General features: G+C 36.6%; 1 protein-coding gene across 2 annotated transcripts in view; it reads left to right on the forward strand.

The window, feature by feature from the left end:
- The window catches only part of ALMS1 (ALMS1 centrosome and basal body associated protein), a 113,165-nt gene that overhangs the window by 55,296 nt on the left and 37,147 nt on the right, over positions 1–20,722 (forward strand). For both annotated transcript variants that reach the window (XM_016202583.2, XM_016202584.2), the window contains exons 12-14: positions 7,460–9,285; positions 16,602–16,846; positions 20,371–20,496. In XM_016202583.2, the coding sequence (XP_016058069.2) occupies positions 7,460–9,285; positions 16,602–16,846; positions 20,371–20,496 (2,197 nt within the window). The remainder of the gene's footprint in view (positions 1–7,459; positions 9,286–16,601; positions 16,847–20,370; positions 20,497–20,722) is intronic.

A 20,722-nucleotide genomic window follows, 5' to 3' on the forward strand; every position in this document is an offset into this window, starting at 1 on the left:
TCTGGAATATCTATCTAATAAAGTCAGTGGGGTGTGGAAGTCCCCTACCATGACTGTATTGCTGTCGATCTTTCCCTTAAAGTCCTCCAATTTGGTTTTTTCCCAGCCTGTGTGAGTCTTTGTCTTTTGTTCTGAGGTGAGTCTCTTGTAGACAGCATATATTTGGGTCATATTTTCTTATCCATTCAGCTACCCTATGTCTTTTGATTGGAGTATTTAATCCATTTACATTTAAGGTTATTATTATTGCCATTTTAATTCTTTATGCTTATGTTTCTCTATTTTAACTTCTTATTACAGCAGTTCCTTTAACATTTCTTGCAATGCTGGTTTGGTGGCAATAAATTCCTTTAGCCTTTTTTTGTCTGGGAAGCTCTTTATTTCACCATCTATTTTGAATGATAGCCTTGCTGGATCGTGTAGTCTTGGTTTTAGATCCTTGTTTTGCATTACCTTGAATACTTCATGCCATTCCCTTCTGGCTTGTAGAGTTTCTGATGAGAAGTCAGCTGACAGCCTTATGGGAGCTCCTTTGTATGTAACAAATTGCTTTTTTCTTTTTGCCTTTAAGATTCTCTCTTTGTCTTGAATTTTTGGCATTTTAAGGATGATGTGTCTGGGTATGGGCCTCTTTGGGTTCTCCTTGCTTGGGACTCACCTGAACTTGTGTGACTTTTCCCTTGACCAGGTTAGGGAAGTTTTCTGCCATTATTTCTTCAAACAGGTTCTCTAACCCTTGCTTACTTTCGGCCTCTCCTGGCATTCCTATGATGCGAATATTGTTACATTTCATGTTGTCCTGCAGCTCCCTTAAGCTGTCCTCCTGTTTTTTAATTGTTTTTTCTTTTTGGTTCTCTGATTAAGGGATTTTTTTCTACCTTGTCTTGTAAGTTGCTGATCTGATCCTCAGCTTCCCCTAATCTGCTCTTTATTCCTTTCAGTGTATTTTTTTAATTTCTACTATGTCATTCTTAATTTCCTTCATGGTTTCCATATCTTCTCTCATGCTGTTGAGCATCCTTATGATAAGTATTCTGAACTCTATATCTGATAGATTGCTTATCTCCATTTCACTTCTCTCTTCTTCTGGAGAATTCTCTTGTCCTTCATTTGGGGCTTGTTTTTTTGTTTCCCAATTTTGTCTGCCTATTTGGGTTTGTTTTTATGTATTAGGTAGATCTGCCAGGACTCCCAAACTTCTGGATAGTCTTTGGTACAGACCAATGTCATACGCTGTTTGTGACTGGTTTTGAGAACCCTGTTTGAAGCTTTTCGCAATCTATGTCTTGTGGCTCCCTCTTCCGGGGCTTGGTGCATTTGGAAAGGACCAAGATATGCAACAAGGTCTGCTTTTCCGAGCCCTGGGTTCAGAAGCAGATCAGGCAAAGACTCAAAGAACTCAGAAGCTGATTGTTATTTAGTTTCTTAAAAAGCCTCAGCCTGTAGACCACAGCAATCCGTAATCTCCACAGGGTGGTGAGAAGTTTTCAACGGGTGGGACAGTTGCTTACCCCCCAGGCAAAAACTGCTTGGATGGTAAATGTCTGCCTGAGAAAGATATCCCTGCCTTATGGGGAAATGACTCAGCACAGGAATCCAGACCGGTGATCTCTGAGCTCTATCTCCAGAGCCCACAACTCTGGATTCTCCTCACACAGCTCTAGTCCATTCTGCTCTCTCTCTGCTGGAGCCCAATGTGAGCAGCAGCACACGAAACTTTGTGGGTTTGCCCTTTAAGAGGGTGCCTACATTTCTAGCCATCTCTCCCTGGCAGACAACCCCACTGCTTTTCACAGCCAGATGCTATGTGGGCCCCTTTCTCAGTTCTGGTGCTTTGGGCTGGGTGCCCAGCTTGGGGTTTAGACTCCAGAGATTTCAGTGGGAACCTCCCCACAGCTGAAATATCCCTCTGGGACTTCAGCTACTGCCTGTAGGAGCTTAGCCATCCCTTTCTCGCCTCTGCACTCCCTACCAACCTCTGTGCAGTCTCCACTTTTTGTCCTTGGTTATGAGGTTTCTCTCCAGCTAGTCTTCAGTTGATTATTCAGGATGGTTTTTCTGTATTTTAGTTGTAATTCCAGTTTGGTCCTGGAAGAGTGTCAGTGTAGCTTCCACTTAATCTGCTGCCATCTTGGAAAGCTCAATTCTAAAACTTTGAATAAGATGTTTCTCACAAGTGGGGTGGGTACTTCACCATTTGCCATTTTATATTTGACTTTCTTCAATCTGTTATCTCAGTGATTATGAATACATTTTTTCTAGTATGACTTGTTCTTTTTTTTAATCCTCACCAAAGGTTATGTTTCTATTGATTTTGGCGGGGGGAGAGAAATATCGATAGGTCGCCTCCCATACACTCTTTGATCGGGTATTGAACCCACAACCAAGGTATGTGCCCTGACCAGAAATCTAACCCACAACCTTCTGGTGTATAGGATGATGCTTCAATCAACTGAGCCACCTGCCAAGGGCTTAGACAATTGACTTTTAAAGCAATTATTGATATAGTGGGTTAGTATCTTCCACATTCATTATTGTTTTCTACTTGTTGCCCTTATGCTTTGTTTCTGTTTTCGTCTACCACTCTTTCTGCCTTTTGTGGTTTGAAGTTGAGCATTTTATGATTACATTTTCTCTCTTTTCTTAGCATATCAGTTATAGATGTATAGATGTATTTTTTACATTTTTAGCGGTTGCCCTAGAATTGGTATCATATACTTACTACATCAATTTCAAATAACACTGTACTACTTCACAGGTAGTGTGAGTACCTTCTAATAGAATAATCCTAATTCTTCCTTCCTGTCGTGTCATTTCTGTCAATCATTACAAACACACACGCATGCATAGCAATATTTCAAACTATTTTTTGTTAGATCAATTCAGTATAAGAAAAAAGTTTTGTTTTTTTACCTTAACTTATTCTTTCTTTGATGCTTTCTTTATGTAGATCTGTTTGTTTTTTTACCTACATTTTTCTCTGTAAAGTTCTTCTGTTAACATTTGTTGCGTGGCAGGTCTGCTGGCACAAGTTCCCTCAATTTTAGATTGTCTGAGAAAGTCTTATTTCTCCTTCAGTTTGAAGGGTAGTTTCATAAGGTATAGAATTCAAAGTTGGTGGGGGGTTTTTCTCTCAACACTTTAAATACTTTATTCTCCTTGCTTACATGATTTCTGCAGAGAAGTCAGATGTAATTCTTTGCTTCTCTGTAGATAGAGTGTGTTTTCTTTTGGGATTTTTTTCTTTATCTTTGATTTACTTTGAGAATGTTATATCTAGGTGTAGCTTTCCTGGTTTTGTAGGTGTGTTTTGTTTGTTTTTTTTTGGTCATATATCCTGCTAGGTGTTCTTTGAAATTCCTGGATTGGTATTTTGGTGTCTGACATTAATTTGGGGAAGTTCTTCATTATTGTTTTCTTTTCAAATAGTTCTGTTTCTTCTCTTTTTGGTATTTCTGTTGCTAATGTATTAATATCTTGTCCTAAAGTCCTTTGATATTTTGGTCTGGGTTTTTTTTTTTTTCCTTTTTCCTTTTTAGTTTCGGAGGTTTCTGTTGAGCTGTCTTGAAGCTAAAGATTCTTGCCTTGGCCATGTGCAGTCTACTAAAGAGCGTATCAAAGCATTCTTCATTTCTTTTACACTGTTTATGATCTCTAGTATTTCTTTTTTCATTCTTTCTTAGGATTTTCATTTCTCTGCTTACATTGTGTTTGTGTTCTTGCATGCTGTTCACTTCATCCATTAGAGCCCTTAGCATATTAATCAGTTATTTTAAATTTCTTGTCTGGTAATTCCAACATTCCTGCCGTATCTGGTTTTATGCTTCCTCTGTCTCTTGAGATAATTGTTTTGCTTTGTAGTATGCTGTGTTGTGGAGCCTGTAGTTGGTGTTTTGTATTAAAAATATGCAGATTATGACCTCTTGAATGAGTAGGCACATGCCACCCACATGGGGTAGGCAGGTAGCTTTCGCAGCATCAGAGCTCCCACTTTGGGGAATTGAAAACCTCCGGGGTCATTTTAATTGAAGGCACAGTTTTAATACACTCACACAAAGGAAGTAAAATCACAAGAGTTATTACTTACAAATCTCAGAAGCCTGAGTAGGGTGCATTGAGCTGGGGGAAGGACAGGTCATGAGCAGAAGATAGAGAGCAGGTTAGCACTTATTACTTATAAGGTGTTGATGTGGAGGTTGCTGACTTTTCACAGGCTCAACTCTAAGTGCTTAGTTTCAAAGATGCCCTAGAAGAAACAAAGAGGGAAATTCTCGCAGGAATCCTAAACTCAGGGCCTTATCTAACTGTCTATACTCTGGGTGTAAGCAGGATTGTCATACTGTAAAATGCCTAGGCAGCAATTCAAAATAGCTGTTTTCTCATCACAATTGACCCTGTGATGCCTAGGCATTAGTCCTTGGGGAAAATCAAGGGCACTGTCTAGATGGCAGAGATATTAACAGCCACTGGCAGGGTTTTGGTCACCTAAACCCTGGGAACATTTGAGTAAAGCAAAAATGCCAATCAAGAACATCAATAGATAAATGATAGTTTGAAATTCTGTTCGTAACCATCCCCTCATTTGTTGGGGTGCAGCCAAGAAAATAAAGCCCATGGATAAGGTTAAGGTAGGTATTTTTTTGTTGTTATTGTGAATCCTCACCTGAGGATATTTTTCCATTTAGTTTTAGAGAGAGTGGGAGGGAGGGAGAAGGGGAGAGAGAGAGAAACATCGATGTGAGAGACACATTGATTGATTGCCTCCTGCACGCACCCTGACTTGGGGCAGGGATCAAACCTGCAACTCAGGTATGTGCCCTTGACCAGGAATAGAACCATTAATCTTTGTCAGGAACCAGCCTGAGAAACAAACAAACCTGAGTTCGAGTGGTGGGAATGAAAGAGACAGACAAAGTTATGGGATCAGGAGAACTGCCCTCTGGCAAGGACCAGCCCCAAATGGCTTCAATGCCTTTATTGTATAGTAAGTGACAAACAATTGGTAATGAGGTGAGTGTGATACAAAGTAGTTCCTTCAAGGCTGCATAAACACTCTTTCAGAGTAAATTGCCTTCTGGGTGAGTCCAGACCTTGATTTTCCTTATCTCAGATAGCAAACCTCCTCAAGGGTAATAGTGGGGAGGGTTGAGTCCTTGACTGCAGACCCTCAGGCGACGTGGACCATGTCCAGACACTTCACTGGCTACCAACAAATCTTGTCTCTATTTTTATAATTTTGGCATTGCAAGAATGTCATATAAATGAAATCTTGTAGTATGTAACCCTTTGGTATTGGCATTTTTCACTGAGCATAATTTTCTGGGTAATATTTGAGTTGTTGAGTGTATCAATAGTCTGTTCCTTGTTATTACTGTGTAGTGTTCCATGGTATGGATGTAACAGTTTGTTTAAATATGCACCTATTGAATGACATCTTGTTTGTTTTCCAGTTAGGGGCTGTTACAAATAAAACTGCTATAAACATGTGCAGGTTTTTGGTGAATGTAAGTCTTTGTTTTTGTGAGGTAAATTCCCAGAAGTGCTATTGCTTGGTCATATGGTAGTTGTATGTTTAGTTTTTTGAGAAACTGCCACACCATTTTCTAGGGTGGTTGTACCATTTTACATTCCCACCAGTAATGTGTGAATGAGTCCATTACTCCTCACCTGCATTTTGTATTTTCTCTATTTTTTTATTTTAGCCATTCTGATAGGTTTGTAGTGATATCTCATTGTGGTTTTAATTTGAGTTTTCTTTATTATTCTGATGTTGAACATCTTTTCATGCTTGTATGTTGGATATAAGTCTTCTATTGGATATAGATTTGCAAATATTTTCCATTTGGTAGCTGGGAAGGATTGGGGCACCTCATTACTGCTGAGTGAAAATGGAAGTCTGGTCTTCCTATGTGGTTTCCACTGACACCACAGGGAGGAGTAGCTTCGTACCAGCCAGCAGGGGTAAAAATAAGTCCTAGGCTCTTACTTAGTCATTTCTAATACCATAATCTTGGCTTGAGGGTGCTTCATTATAGTTTTGCAAGGGTAGAAGTCTATGCTCCTCACTTAGACTTTCGCCACATTTTTTTTCTGTAGTGGTTGGCTGAAATAGATCAGTTTTTGTCTAAAAGTTTTGTCTTTTTTTAATTCTTACTCAAGGATATGTGTGTTTTTTATTTATTTGAGAGAGAGAGAGAAGCATCGATCTGTTGTCTCCCATTATGTGCCCCAACCAGGGACTGAACCCACAACCTTTTTTGTGTACGGGACAACACTCAGCCAACTGAGCCACTAGCCAGGGCAAAATTTTCTGTCTTGTTAGACTTCACCTTTACTGGGGCTAATGAGAGTAGGTTTTTTGTTAGAGTGTTTGTCTGTGCCCTTCGTTCCTGGGTTGCTGGCTTCTTCAGATCCAAATCTGGGATATATGAGGTAAAAAGAAAACCCAGGGTTCTCACTACCATGTCATTCCTCAGGCCCCAATGTCCCGCCAGTCTGCTGCCTTTTCTACATTTTTCAGATTCTTCTTGTTTGTTTTATGTATAATGTTCAGGATTTATAGCTGGACTTAGCAGGTAGTATAGGGCAAAGCACATCTCCACTATGTCAGAAGTGGCAGCATATTTTAAAATATTTTTATATGAAACCAGATGTGGCTATATCATCAAGTAGAGTGCCAAGTTATGACTTTATAGGTAAAACACAGAAATCTCAAAGAAAATTTATATTTATGGTAGTATTAGGCACTAATCTTAACCAGGAAGGAAGTATTAGTTCTTTTTCCTATTCTAAGTGGTAAAATATTAGGATGTAGGCTAAGCTTCTGTAACAAAGAAACCCAAAAATACAATAGCTCAAATATGGTAGAATTTTATTTTTCTTTTATGTGATAGTCCAGGGTAGGAGCAGGAGCAAGCTCCTTGAGGTTATCCAAGGACCTAAGCTGGGTGGGCAGCTGAGCCATCCTTTTACATGGCTTCAAGGTTGTTTTAGACATCACCTATTTCAATTGGCAATAGTAATGGTGATAGTAGTGATAGTGGTAGTAGGTCGAACTTAGAGGTCAAGAACTTGATTTTTTAAGGACAGGAAGCAGATTTTGTCCTTAAATGCTTTTGCTCCATTGGCCTAAACCTAGTCATATGGTCACACCTGGCTTCAAAAGAAACTGGAAATGTATGCAGCTTGGTGGCCCTGTGACCAGATAATGCTGGGGTATGGGACTGCTGTTACTAAAAGAAAAAAGGTGAGAATACTGGAGGACAACAGTATTTGCTTTTGTTACTTCAATGAAAAATTTTTAGAAGAAATTAACTGCGTGGTTGTAGTTATCATGGGCCATTTTATTCTATAGTTGGCTGTCTTGTGTTCTTTCCTGTTTTATTGTAAAACATCAACAAAGTGATTTTTGTATAACTATTTGGACTACTTCAAGTAAGGCCTTGTTTATATTTTCTAGGGTTTACAGAGTCCACGAGGAATAGGATGCAAGCCAGAAGCTGTGTGTAGTCATATTATTATTGAGAGCCATGAAAAAGGATGTTTCAGGACCCTAACTGCTAAACAGCCACAGTTGGACAGCCATCCCTGTGTCTTCAGATCAGCTGAACCCTTAGAAATCATTAGAGGACAACGGAGACCATCACCATGGAAAACCAGGCACATCAACCTTTCTAAATCACTAGACCAGAGCAACACCCATTTCAAAGTTTGGAATTCCTTGCAGTTACAAAGTCATTCCCCAATTCAAAACTTTTCAGCTGATGACTTCAAAATTAGCAAGGGTTTTCAAATGCCATTCCGTGAAAATATGAACCCTTGGCTGTCAGAATTAGTAGAACCTACTTGTGTGCCACCTGAAGAAATGGATTGTCATTCTTCACCACAAAGGCTGTCCCCAGAATCCATGAAAAAGTTTACTACCTCCATCACTTTTTCATCTCACCGACATTCTAAATGCTTTTCAGATTCCTCTGTTCTTAAGGTTGGTGTTACTGAAGATAGCCAGTGTACTGGAGCATCTGTAGGGGTATTTAATTCTCATTTCACTGAAGAGCAAAGTCCTCTTAGAGATCTAAGACAGGAAACCTCTTCCCCTTCATCATTTAAAATCATTAGTCATTCACCAGATAAAGCTGTGACTATTTTAGCAGAAAGTAGTAGACAAGGCGAAAAATTATCTGTTGAACATTCCCACCGAGAAGAGAAACCCTTAGAAAGATCAGATTTTAAAGGCAGTAATTCTGAGCCCAGTACCAGTACACATTGTAGCAAATTCAAGGAAGTTAATTTATCTGATAATCATAACCTTATTAACTTGGGCAGAGCAAGTTCCACACTAGGAGTAAAAGAGAAGAATGTAACTGTAACTCCAAATCCTCCGCCCATGTTTCTTGAACAACAAGAGCTCTTTGAACAGAATAAAGTCCCACATGCAGATCAATATGTAAGAAAACATCATTCTCCCCCTCCTCAACATCAGCATTATGTAGCTCCAAATCTTCCTTGTCACATTTTTCTTGAAAAACGAGAAATCTTTGAACAAAACAAAACCCCACAGGTAGATCATCAGATGAGAGAAAACCACTTTCCCCTCCCTCAAGGTCAGGATTATGTAGTGTCAGACCTTCCTTCTTCCATTTTTCTTGAACAGCGTCAGCTGTTTGAACAAAGCAAAGCCCCAGATGTAGATCACCTCGTGAGAAAACAATATTCCCCCCTTCCTCAAGGTCAGGATTCTGTAGTAGAAAACAATCAACATAAACCTAAATCACACATTTCTAATATAAATGTTGAAACTAAATTCAATAATGTGGTCTCCAAATTAGCCCCAGATCAATATACATTAGTAACATCTCCATCTACTCCACCTTCAAATAGAAAAGCACTTTCTTGTGTTCGTATAACTCTTTCTCCCAAGACTCCCTCCAAGTTGGATAGTGGAACCTTAGATAAAAGATTTCTTTCATTGGATCCGGCTTCTAAAACAAGGATGAATAGTGAGTTTAACTCTGACCTACAAACTATATCTTCAAGATCAGTGGAACCAACCTCCAAATTACTGACCAGTAAACCTGTAGCACATGATCAAGGTTCTCTAGGACCTAAATCTTCACCGGACTTTCAAGTCATACAGTCTCTTCCAGATAGTAATACTATTACTCAGGACTTGAAAACCATACCTTTTCAGAATAGCCAGATAGTAACCTCAAGGCAAACACAAGTGAACTTTTCAGATTTGGAAGAATATTCCAATCCAGAAGGGACTCCAATATCTGCAGATCGGTGAGTCTCGTGATGACAAGCAAGCTGATGGAATTTGTCATAAAGGGTTTTAAATATTTAAGCAAATGTAGGTTTCTGGGGGGAAAGCAGTATGATTCTCTTAGGGGAGATTTTATCTGACTCACCTGCTAGAAGTCTTTCAAGAGATAAATATCAAATTAAGAGAGAACATCTGAAAGTAATGTGTTTATACTTTCAAAGGGCTTTTAACAAGACTTGGCTTCAAGTATTTAAAACATTGAATTACTTTGAGAAGAATCTTTGTTCATGCAGTTGGCACAGGTTACCAATTCCTTATTTATTGTGTTGAAATGCTCAAGACCAGGCTTTGGGAGGGGATGCATGCACATGCTCACTCTCCTGCACATGCTCTCTCTCCTTTCTCCCTCTCTTTTTGTTTCCATTTTATGATTCCTCTCAAATATTTAGTATTTACAATGTAAAAAGGTAACTTTCCAGTAGAGAATTCTGGCAGACATCACTTCAGCCAAGTAATTAAGGTTAACATCACCAGTAATGCATATCAACATAATGTGCTCCCTGATGTGGTGTCCTACTTCACAATGTATTATAGGAAAGGAAAACCAGTTCAGGGATAAATGCATTAGATTTATATTATTCAGCCTAGTTTTAAGACTGTCATTAATTCAATTTTACATTAGTCTCTTATAGGAGACTCATAACATTCTGTAATGGCTAAACAGAACTACCCTGTGCATTTAATGTTTCCAGTTTATAGTTGAGAAGGCAGCATATCATTAGTGGAGAGCACTGATCTTGGAAAGGAGGAAGGGGGAAAAATGTGTTTTCAACATCCATATGTGGTATTCTTGGCAATGAGGGACTTATCTCATTTAATACTCATGATAATCCTATGAGGTAGGTGGTGGTATCCATATTTACCCTCCGGGAAACTGAGACATAGACTTGCTACTTTGTCAGCAAACAGCATTGTCTCATAATGCTGTTTGTAAGCAGCAGATAGGGCATTCAGATACAGTCTGTTTAATTAAAACAAGAGTTTGTTCATGACATGATACCCACTTCCAGCTCTTCTACCAACTATCTTCTTGGACATGTCCTTTGGCACTCATATGTGGATGGTGGTAGAAGGGCAAGGGTTAAAAATCTTAAATGTTCCTTGTAGCTCTAAAAGTTAGTGATTGAGAATTGAATTGGGGTAAAACAAACAAGGTGAATGTCTAGTTTCAATGTTACAAATAGTAGGATGTTGTAGAAATCAATATTGATTTTTTTTTTTGAAAAATGTTTAGAAATGAGGAGATTGACAAGTTTATATACAATACTTAAACTCATCAAAATGATAAAATGCCTGGTTATTGTAGCTGAGTTTCTTGGGTGAGAAAATTATGTGTGATTATAAATATGAACTAATAGTAATGCCATTTGTCCAGAATGTACTAAATGCCAGGCATTGTAGTGGTTACCTATATTATTTTTTTGTTCAGTATAATCAGAGATAGATAGTATTACTTCAATTTATAGATTTTAAAAGCCTAATAGTTACAGAAATTAAATGTTTTGCCTCAGATCACATGATCATTAAGTGTTGGAGGTGTCATTTGAACCATGGTGTGTCTGACTCCGGAGTTCATAAATAATTCAAACTGTATATACACATAACACATTTATTTGTGCGTATATACAGTTATCCACCACATAACAATATTTAGGTCAGTGATGGATCGCATATATGACAACGGTCCCATAAGATTATAATGGAGCTGAAAAATTTTTATTGCCTAATGACATCTATGACTCGAAAGGATTTGCCAAAGTTGAATAGGTTGCAAAAATCAACAAGGTTGTGGTTGAGATGACAAACAGCTGTAACTTGGGTGGGTGAGGATGACGATGGAGAGCTCCTAGGGCGGCTCCTGAGGAACTGGAACAGGAATGCATAGCAGAAGGAGAGGCAGGAGAAAAAGAAGAGGAACACCCGAGAAAATTCAGTGAAGGGTTTAGTAGAAGCTTTTGCAGACATCAACAAGCTCCTTAAAATTTTTTAAAAACATGAACCCCAACACTGAAGGGTTTTCATTAATAGGAATGTTCATGGTGCATTATCTACTTACAAGTAAATCTATGATAAAAAAGAAACAACCAAGCAAACCACCATGGACATGTTTCTGAAAAGAGTGACACCTCAAGAAGGGCCTCAGGCAGGTCCTTAAAGAGTTGTTCCAGAGGAAGGCCTCATTATCATAGGAGATGACAGCTCCATGTGTGTTACTGCCCCCGAAGACCTTCCAGTGGGACAAGATGTAAAGATGGAAGACAATAATATTGATGATTCTGACCCTGTGTGGACCTAGGCTAATATGTGTGTTTGTGTCTTAGTTTTTGACAAAAAAGGTTTAAAAAGTAAAAAATATTTCAAAATTTTTAAATAGAATAAGGATATGAAGAAAAATATTTTTGTACAGCTGTACAGTGTGTTTTTTAAGCTGTGTTATTACAAAAGAATCAAATTTTAAAATAAAAAGTTTGTAAAATAAAAAAGTTACAGTAAGCTACGGTTAATTTATTGAAAAAAGGTGGTTTTTAAAATAAATTTAGTGTAGTTTAAGTATACAGTAGTATACTTAAGTATAAAGTCTACAGTAGTGTTCAGTAATATTCTAGGCCTTCACATTCACTCACTGGCTCACCCAGAGCTAATTCTAGTCCTACAAGCTTCATTCATAGTAAGTGCCCTGTACAGGTATACTATTTAAAATCTTTTATACCATATTTTCACTGTACCTTTTCTATATTTAGATATGTTTAGACACACAGATACTTAGCATTTTGGTATAGTTGCCTACAGTATTAAATATAGTAACATACTGTACAGGCTTATAGCCCAGGAGCAATAAGCTGTACCATAGAGTGTAGGTGTGTATTAGGCTTTACCACCTAGGCTTGTGTAAGTGCATTCTTTGATATTCATACGACGATGAAATTGCCTACAGATGCATTTCTCAGAATGTATTTTCATCGTGAAGCAAGGCATGATTTTGTGTGTTTGTATATACACAATGTGCAAGTATTAAATATTTTTAAACTTTTATTTTGAGATAATATTCAACTTAAAGAGGAGTTACAAAAAATAGTAGAGTTTCTGTATTATCTATTGATGTGTAACATATTACCCTGAAATATAGCAGCTTAAAACAATGAATATTATCCCAAAGTTTCTGTGGGTCTAAAATCCAGACATGGCTTAGCTGGGTGCTTCTGGCTCAGGGTCCTTCACAAGGTTGCAAGCAAGGTATTGGCTATAGCTGTGGTCTCATCTCAGCTGTGCTTGACTGAGAGGATATGCTTCCAAGCTTGCTTATGTGGCTGTTAGCTAGAGACATCAGTCCATAAAACATTCACGAAAACTAAGAAATTATCCTTCATATAAAATTATAACTAAAGTAGAGATTGATTTGGATTTCACTTCGTTTTTCCACAAATGAACCTTCTCTGTTTCAGATCCAATCTAAGATCCCACCTTGTATTTTAGTTGTCATCTCCTTAGTCTCCTCCAATCTGTGGCAGTTTCTCAGTCTTTCCTTGTTTTTTATGACCATGACACTTTGAAGAGAATTGATTAGTTATTTTGGTGAAAGTCTTTCCATTAGACTGTTTGATGTCTTAAGATTAGATTAAGGTTAGGCATTTTTAATGCATCTCATCAGGGAGCACATCATATTAATACGCATTCCTGGTGACATTAACCTTGATCACTTGGCTAAAGTGGTGTCTGTCAGTATTCTCCACTGTTCTACATATTTGTAAATTCCCAAATGACATTATCATTGCTTTTTTATTCCATTATATGTGAAATGTAGGATAACATACATATATATAAAGTTGTGTGTATGTATGTGTGCATATGTGCATGTATATGCTACACATTATTAAGTGCTCTTCATTATTTTTGGCAATTCTGTACTTTGTTGGATCATTTTACTTCAACCTAAAAAAATTTATTTTGGTATTTCCTGAGGTCTGCTGGAGATCAGTGCTCTTCTTTTATTTATTTGTATTTTATTTTTCAAATAGATTCCAATTTTCTGTTGAGATTTCTTTATGTTTTTATCTATTATCCTCATCTTTTGTTCTCTTAATATATTAATAATTATTTTAAAATCCTTCTGTGCTAATTTCAGTATCTGAATCTCCTGTAAATCAACTTTTCTCTTTTTTTCCTCTCAATTTTCACTTTCTTCTGCTTCACAGATTTTATAATTTTTGCTTGTATGCTAAACATTGTGAATTAAAAAAATCATAGAGAATGAAAATGTTATTACTTTGCAACAGAGAAGATTTTCCCTTTTCTCTGTTAATCACTTCAGGAATTTTACTAGATCAGAGCTGGGTTGGATCTTTAGTTGACTCATTCTGCCTATGATTGTTAATGATTTGTTTGGATTTTTGCTTTAGGGCGACAAGTCTTTGATTCTTCAATAATTAAATATAGTGAGATACACAGTTCAGTCTTTCAGATATTTGAATTCAGCTCTTTAGACTCTCAACTTTAAAATGTGGCAACTGTAAAGGGAAACCAGCTATATATTTTTGTGGTTACATTTTCTCAGTGGCAATTTGTCTCATAAGCACTCAGAAGATTACAAGTGATTTCACTGTTTTCTTACTCAGCCCCCTTCTTGAGGGTGGCACCCTGGTGTGTTTTTTTATTGCTAGTCTTGTAGGTCGAAATTCCTTACCTTGAAAGTTCTCCCCCTCAAGCATTAGTTATTTAGCTTCCTGCCTTATCCAGGTTCAAAATCTGGCAAATGTGAAAAGGAGGCCTGATGTTTATCATAGGCCCCTCTATCTAGTGGGACTTGGTTTGTTAGTAGTGCCATGACTGTGCAGGAGATTTCACTCTGCTTTTATGGCTCAGTTACCCATCCTCCAATACTTCCCTAACACTAAGGAAATGTCCTGTGGGGAAAATCAGTTTGGCATTCTGCTAGATTTCACTCTATTATGCCAGCCCATGGGTTCATCAAAAACTCTGATGATTTCTCCTATCCAGTGGAGTATATCTACCTAGACCAAGCCCCTGCCCATAATTTCTAAGATGCTTCTCTAGCATAATAGTTGATATTGTTCCCTGATTGTTCCCATAGCTCTCTGATTTTTCTAGTATGATTTTTATAATTTATTCAACTTGTTACAGCAGGAATGATGGCCTGTGGCTACCTACATCTTACCTGAAAGCGGATCCTATTTTAGATCACCTTTAATTTCTCTCTATGATATATTAATAGTATTTTACTTAGAGTGCTTATATCTTTTATTATACTTATTATTAGGTATTTTATGTTTTTGATAATAGTACATGTGATGTATTTTTTAGCTTTCAATTTTTAAACTTCTGATACTGAAAAGTAGTGTATTTTTAAAAATTTGGTTTCATATCTGGCAGCGTTTCTAAAACCTCATATTCTAATAACTTATCTATAGATTGTTTTGGATTTTCTATCAAAATTATATCAAATATGAAAAGTGATGGTATTATTTCTTCCTTTCTTATCCTAATATCTCTTCTTTTTCCTGTTTTAACTGCTGACACCATTTAAGACTACTAAAATGTTCAATAGAAATGGTAAGAGTGGGCATCCTTATTTTGTTCCTAATCTCACAAAGAACATTCTCCACATTTCACAGTAAGTAGGGTAGATCCTCTAAAAGTTTTTTGTAGTTTCCCTTTGCCACAAATTTTTATCACACCTGGTTATTAAATGTTATCAAATACTTTATCTGACCTAATCAATATGATCATATGCATCTTCTTATTTTATTGGTGGGGTGAGTCACATTGATTTTTGAATAATAATTCACTTTGCATTCCTGGGGTAAACCTTGGTAGGAATTTGTGCACACGTGCACACACACATTTGGTTTTGTAATATTTCGTTTAGGATTTTTGCTTCTATATTTGTAAGAGTCATTGGCCTGTTTCTTTTCTCATGATTGTTTTTTTCAATTAGTAAGTAGTAGGCAGAAGGTAGAAATTCAAAAATTCTTTTGGTCTTGTGATATATTATAGATACTCATTCAATATAATACAATTACTCCATTTTTTAAAAGTAAACTTTATTTTTTGAGTAATTTTAGATTTACAGAAAAGATATAAATAAATATAATAGAGTTTCCTGTACTCTCCAAGTTTTTTCTGTTGTTAACATCTTACATTAACATAGTATGTTTGTCAAAATTGAGAAGCCTACATTTGTACATTACTGTTAACTAAACTCCAGACTATTTGAATTTCACCTGTTTTTCCATTAATGACCTTTTTTTGTTCTTGGACCCAATCCAGTATATCACTTTCAGTTTAGTTTGTTGTCATGTACCTTAGCCTCCTCTGGTCTATGATAGTTCCTCATTGCTTGCTTGAGGAATACTAGTCAGATATTTTGTTGAATGTCCCTCAATCTGGGTTTGGCTGGTGCTTTTCTCATGATTAGACTAGGGTTATGGGGTTTTGGCAAAGAATACCACAGAAGTGAAACACCCTTCTCATCACATCATAGCAGAGAGCATGTGACATTCACATGACATCACTGGTGATGTGTACCTTTATCATTTGGATAAATAACATAGTGTTTGCCAGGTTTCTCCATAGTAAAGTTACTATTTCTCCCTTTTTATATTCTATTCTTTGGAATCCTGTCACTAAGTTCCATCTGTACTCAAGGGGAGGAGAGATTAAGCTTCACCTCCTTGGGCTGGGGTGGGTGATGGTGGTATCTGCATATTATTTGAAATTCTTCTGTAAGCAACATTTGTCTTTTATCTCCTATTTGTTTATTCAGTCATTTATTTACGCTGTTTTAATATGAGTTCTCTATAATCTTAATACATGATTACAACATTGAAAATTTCTGGTTCCCCCATTGACATATAAACTCCTTGAGGGAAGGCTTTGTTTCTTGTTTATCTTTGTATACTCTCTGTATTTAGTACAGTCCCCTAATTTATAGTGGACCTCCAGTAATTTAAAAAAAAAAAAAAAATGGTTGAATGTGTTTTCACTTGAACTGAAAAGAACTCTTTCCTCAGCTAAATTATGTAATAGCATTCCAAATTAAAAAGTAGATTTTAAAACAAAAGTAAACTCATGCATGATTGCATTGTAGTAAGTATCTAAGAAAGCGAAGGTCATTACAGAAATAACCATTTGGTGTGTCTACACAAAACATTCCTTGAAACTACTGAAATATTCCTTGAAGCCACTTTTGGAAAGATATTATGGTATTTTATAAGACAAGAATGTGACCTGCTGTGTGTCCTTTCTCTTATTTGTTCAGATCACTGAAGGAGATTAAGCCCCTATTTTCTGCCTTCTCTGAAAAATTATCATCTGATGCAGTCACTCAGATTACAACAGAGAGTCCAGGAAAAACTATGTTTTCATCTGAGATTTTTATTAATGCTAAAGATCTTGGACGTGAAATTCCAGAACCCAGTTCCCAGAAGCTGGGTAAAGCTCCTGTCAAGTATGCTTCATTGTCTTCAGTCCAACAGATTACTGTTCCTCGTGACACAAATGAAGGTAAGAGAATGTGATTGCATTTTAGGTCCGATTCCTACTTTTATGTGTAATTATCTTAGAAATTTGTGATTGTGTTTTTCTAGTCAGAAAACCTAATTTTACTTGTAAGCATTAGGAGCCACATGATTATATCCAATTTTTATTTACATAGCTATAAAGAGAATGATTTATTATGTTTTTACCTTAATTTCTAGTGGAGTTAACATATATGGAACTCATGCTGCTTGTGGTTAACATATTTTTAACTCATGCTGCTTGTACTAAGAATGCAAATAATTCATAAAAACTTAAAAACTACAGAGGTCTGATTTTAGATGGGCAGGTGAATTATTGGCATTTTTTCTTATAGTAAATGTTATATACCATAATAAGTAGATACAAATATATGTAATAGTGTAAATAAAATATCATAAAACAGTGACCAGTGACCCAGGTTGGCTGTAGCCCTGCTGTCTTTGAAACATGGAACTCGTGATTACCTCGAATTCAGTATCACAGTCAACTGGAAGGGACAGAAACCATGAAAGAGTGCATGTGGGAAGTTTTTATGGGCTAGGCCTGAAGTGGTCCAAATTACCTTTTATAGGCTAAGAATAGTTTAGCTGTGTTTTCCATGGTGAAGAGATGGATTTTGGTGAGCAGCTAGCCATCTGTACCATAAGGTCTACATTCAGAGTGCTACGCTATTATTGTGACAGTGATATTTCAACAGTGCTTATACTGTATAACATTCAAAATCAGAGTAAGTTATTTTCTTTTTATAAGAGGAAAATTAACCATTAAGTTTCCATTCTTCTCCCATATGAGAATGGAAACTTTAGATTACTAATTTTAAAGTATTTAATAGTTTACACAAATCTATTTAAAATTTTTCTACTTATGCAAAAAGTTTATCCATCTGTAGATACAGAAAGGATATGCCTAAATGTATATAAAAAGATTGCTTGGTTCAGCATTTAAATTGTATTGAATTGAATTTAAATAAGTACATTTATTTAAGATGGTTATACTTCTTGTGCATTTTTATTGTGAAATAAAAGGAAACTCCCAAATTGTACAGTTTAATAAATATTACAAAGAACACCTTTATGTGTCAGTTACCTATTGCCACAGTGATACTACTGTGTAACAACAGTCTCAAAAATCTCAGTGCTTTATAACAACAAACATTTGCTTATCTCACTCACTGGTTTGTTTGTGTGTCAGTTGGAGTGTGGCTACAGGCAGCAGAAATGATTTGATTCTGTTCCACTTGCCTTGTTTTGAAACCCAGGCAATGGGACAATAGCTACCCTACAGTATGTTGTTCTCATGGTGGTGTTAGAAGCACAAAAGGGGAAACCCAACTGTAAAAGTGTGTTTTAAACCACTGTTCATATCAAATGGATTAATCTATATAGAGGCCACAATTTAGGGTTTTTACCTTACATACAGGCACCTGGGAAAAAGGACTCCTTTATTTTTTACTTTATTTTAGTTAATTAGTTAATTAATTTACTATTGATTTCAGAGAGAGGAATAGAAAGGGAGAGATAGAAACATCAGTGATGAGAGACAATAATCAATTGGCTGCCTCCTGCATGCCCCCTACTGGGGATCGAGGCCGCAACCCGGGCATGTGCCCTGACCTGGAATTAAGCCGTCATTTCCTGGTTCATAGGTCGGCGCTCAACCACTGGACCACACCAGTAGAGCAGAAAGGATTCCGTCAAAGTATTAATATTATTTGGTTTAAATATTTTTAATACTATGAATTTAAAAGTAAAATTGTTATGATTTTTTTTTTTTTTTTTGGTGTGAAAACTTTTTTTTTTAAATCCTCACCGGAGGATATTTTTTCCATTGCTTTTCAGAGAGAGCGGAAGGGGGGAGAGAGAGAGAGAGTGAAACATCAATGTGAGAGAGACACATTGACTGGTGCCTCCCTCACACACCCTAATCGGGACTGGGGATCGAGCCTGCGGCTGAGGTACATGCTCTTGACCAGAATCAAACCCAGGACCCTTCAGTCTATGGGCCAACGCTCTAACCACTGAGCCAAACAAGCTAGGGCAGTGTGAAAACATTTTATTTTATTTTTTTAAAATATGTCCTTATTGATTTTAGAGAGAGAAAAGGAGAAGGGGAGAGAGAGAGAAACATCAAGATGAGAGAGTCATTGATTGTCTGTCTCCTATTGGGGATCGAGCCCACAACTCAGGCATGTGCCCTGACCGGTAATAGAACCTTGATCTCCTGGATCATAGGTCAATGCTCAACCCATTAGCCATGCCAGTCGGGCTGTGTGAAAACATTTTAAAGTACAAAGAATAGTATGCTCAACACATGATTATGCCCACTAATTTGAAATTAATAAATTCAGAATAATTTACTATATGTTTATATTTGGTTCTATTTTTAAATTTTTTGAAGAAATTTATAGTTGAATTTTCTTTAATCCTTGCTAGTTTTTTCTTTCCCAAAAGCAACCATTATTTGCTGTGTAGTCACTTCTTCCTCTATAGACAGGCAGTACAAAGTAACCTGAAGACTATTTCATCCAAACATAAATTTGATGAAAATTTTAAAAAGCCACTTATCTTCCTCAGAATTCTCCATATCATAACCACTCTTGATCTGGGTCCGTTGTAATTCTTTCTGCCCAATTGTTGTTATTCATTTTCCACAACCTTTTTAAAATATATATGTATGTTTTTTTATTGATTTCAGAGAGAGGAAGGGAGAAGGAGTTAGAAATATCAGTGATGAGAGAGTGTCATTGGTCGGCTGCCTCCTGCATGCCCCCTACTAGGGATTGAGCCCAAAACCTGGCCATTTGCCCCAACTGGGAATTGAACCGTGATTTCCTGGTTCATGGGTGGACACTGAACCACTTAGCCACACACAGGCCAGGCGCAAACTTTTAAATAAATGGTAAATTTAACCATCACTGTCAAGCTTTGTGTACACTGGTAAAAGAACAAAATTAATAAAAAATCAGTATTCTAGCAATAATGATTATAGCAATGTCCAAATAAAAGTGAAGGCTATAGCTTATTTTTCTGTTGTTTAAATTCTTTCCTCTACAAAAGTTTTATTTCTTTTAACTTTAGCCAGGTTCTCGTTGGCTAGGATTTTTTGGGATTTGTGTGTGTGTTGTGTTTTTGTCGTAGGTTTTATTTTTGCTTTTCTGGGTTTTGTTTTTTGCCTGATAGAATGGTATAAGTATTCCTAAACAGTCTGAGACTTTACTAGGCCTGCATCCTGCCCCAATTTCTCCAGTACTCCTAGTCTCCCTCATCATTTTCTAATTATTTTCTTCATGTCACTTATAATTTATTAAAATACTAGATAATTTACTTATTTTTGTATGTTGCTTATTTACCATATATCTCCTTTCTCTTAAGGCAGAGGTACTTTTCTTTGTAGTTCACTGATATATCCCCAAAATCTTGAACACTGCCTGGCACTTGAAGGCACTCAGTATTTGTTCATTGAAATAGTAAATGTTTTCTTAGTAATTGTTCTGATATTTATCTCCTTAGCTCAGCCTTCATTGTTGCCGTATAAGCCTTCTGGTAGTACGAAGATGTACTATGTTCCACAACTTAGTCATTTTCCTTCATCTCTGGATTCCACATCAGACACCACCATTGAGAGCTCACACTCAGGTATTATACAGAATTATTTAAAATTTTACCTTTTGAAATTTTATTTGTGGATTAGCTGGTTAATTATGAAATGACATAAAATTTCAGTGCTATTTAATGTTTCAGTGAAATAATGGAGCTTTTCATGCCTTAATCTTTGGTTCAGATAGGTGAGTTATTTGGTCATATATATTATGTATACTTAAACATTTAATAAATATTTGATGAAGAAAATTGCATGGACAAT

Source organism: Miniopterus natalensis, chromosome 13, assembly GCF_054644295.1.
Source record: "Miniopterus natalensis isolate mMinNat1 chromosome 13, mMinNat1.hap1, whole genome shotgun sequence".
In the NCBI taxonomy this organism is placed as follows: domain Eukaryota; kingdom Metazoa; phylum Chordata; class Mammalia; order Chiroptera; family Miniopteridae; genus Miniopterus; species Miniopterus natalensis.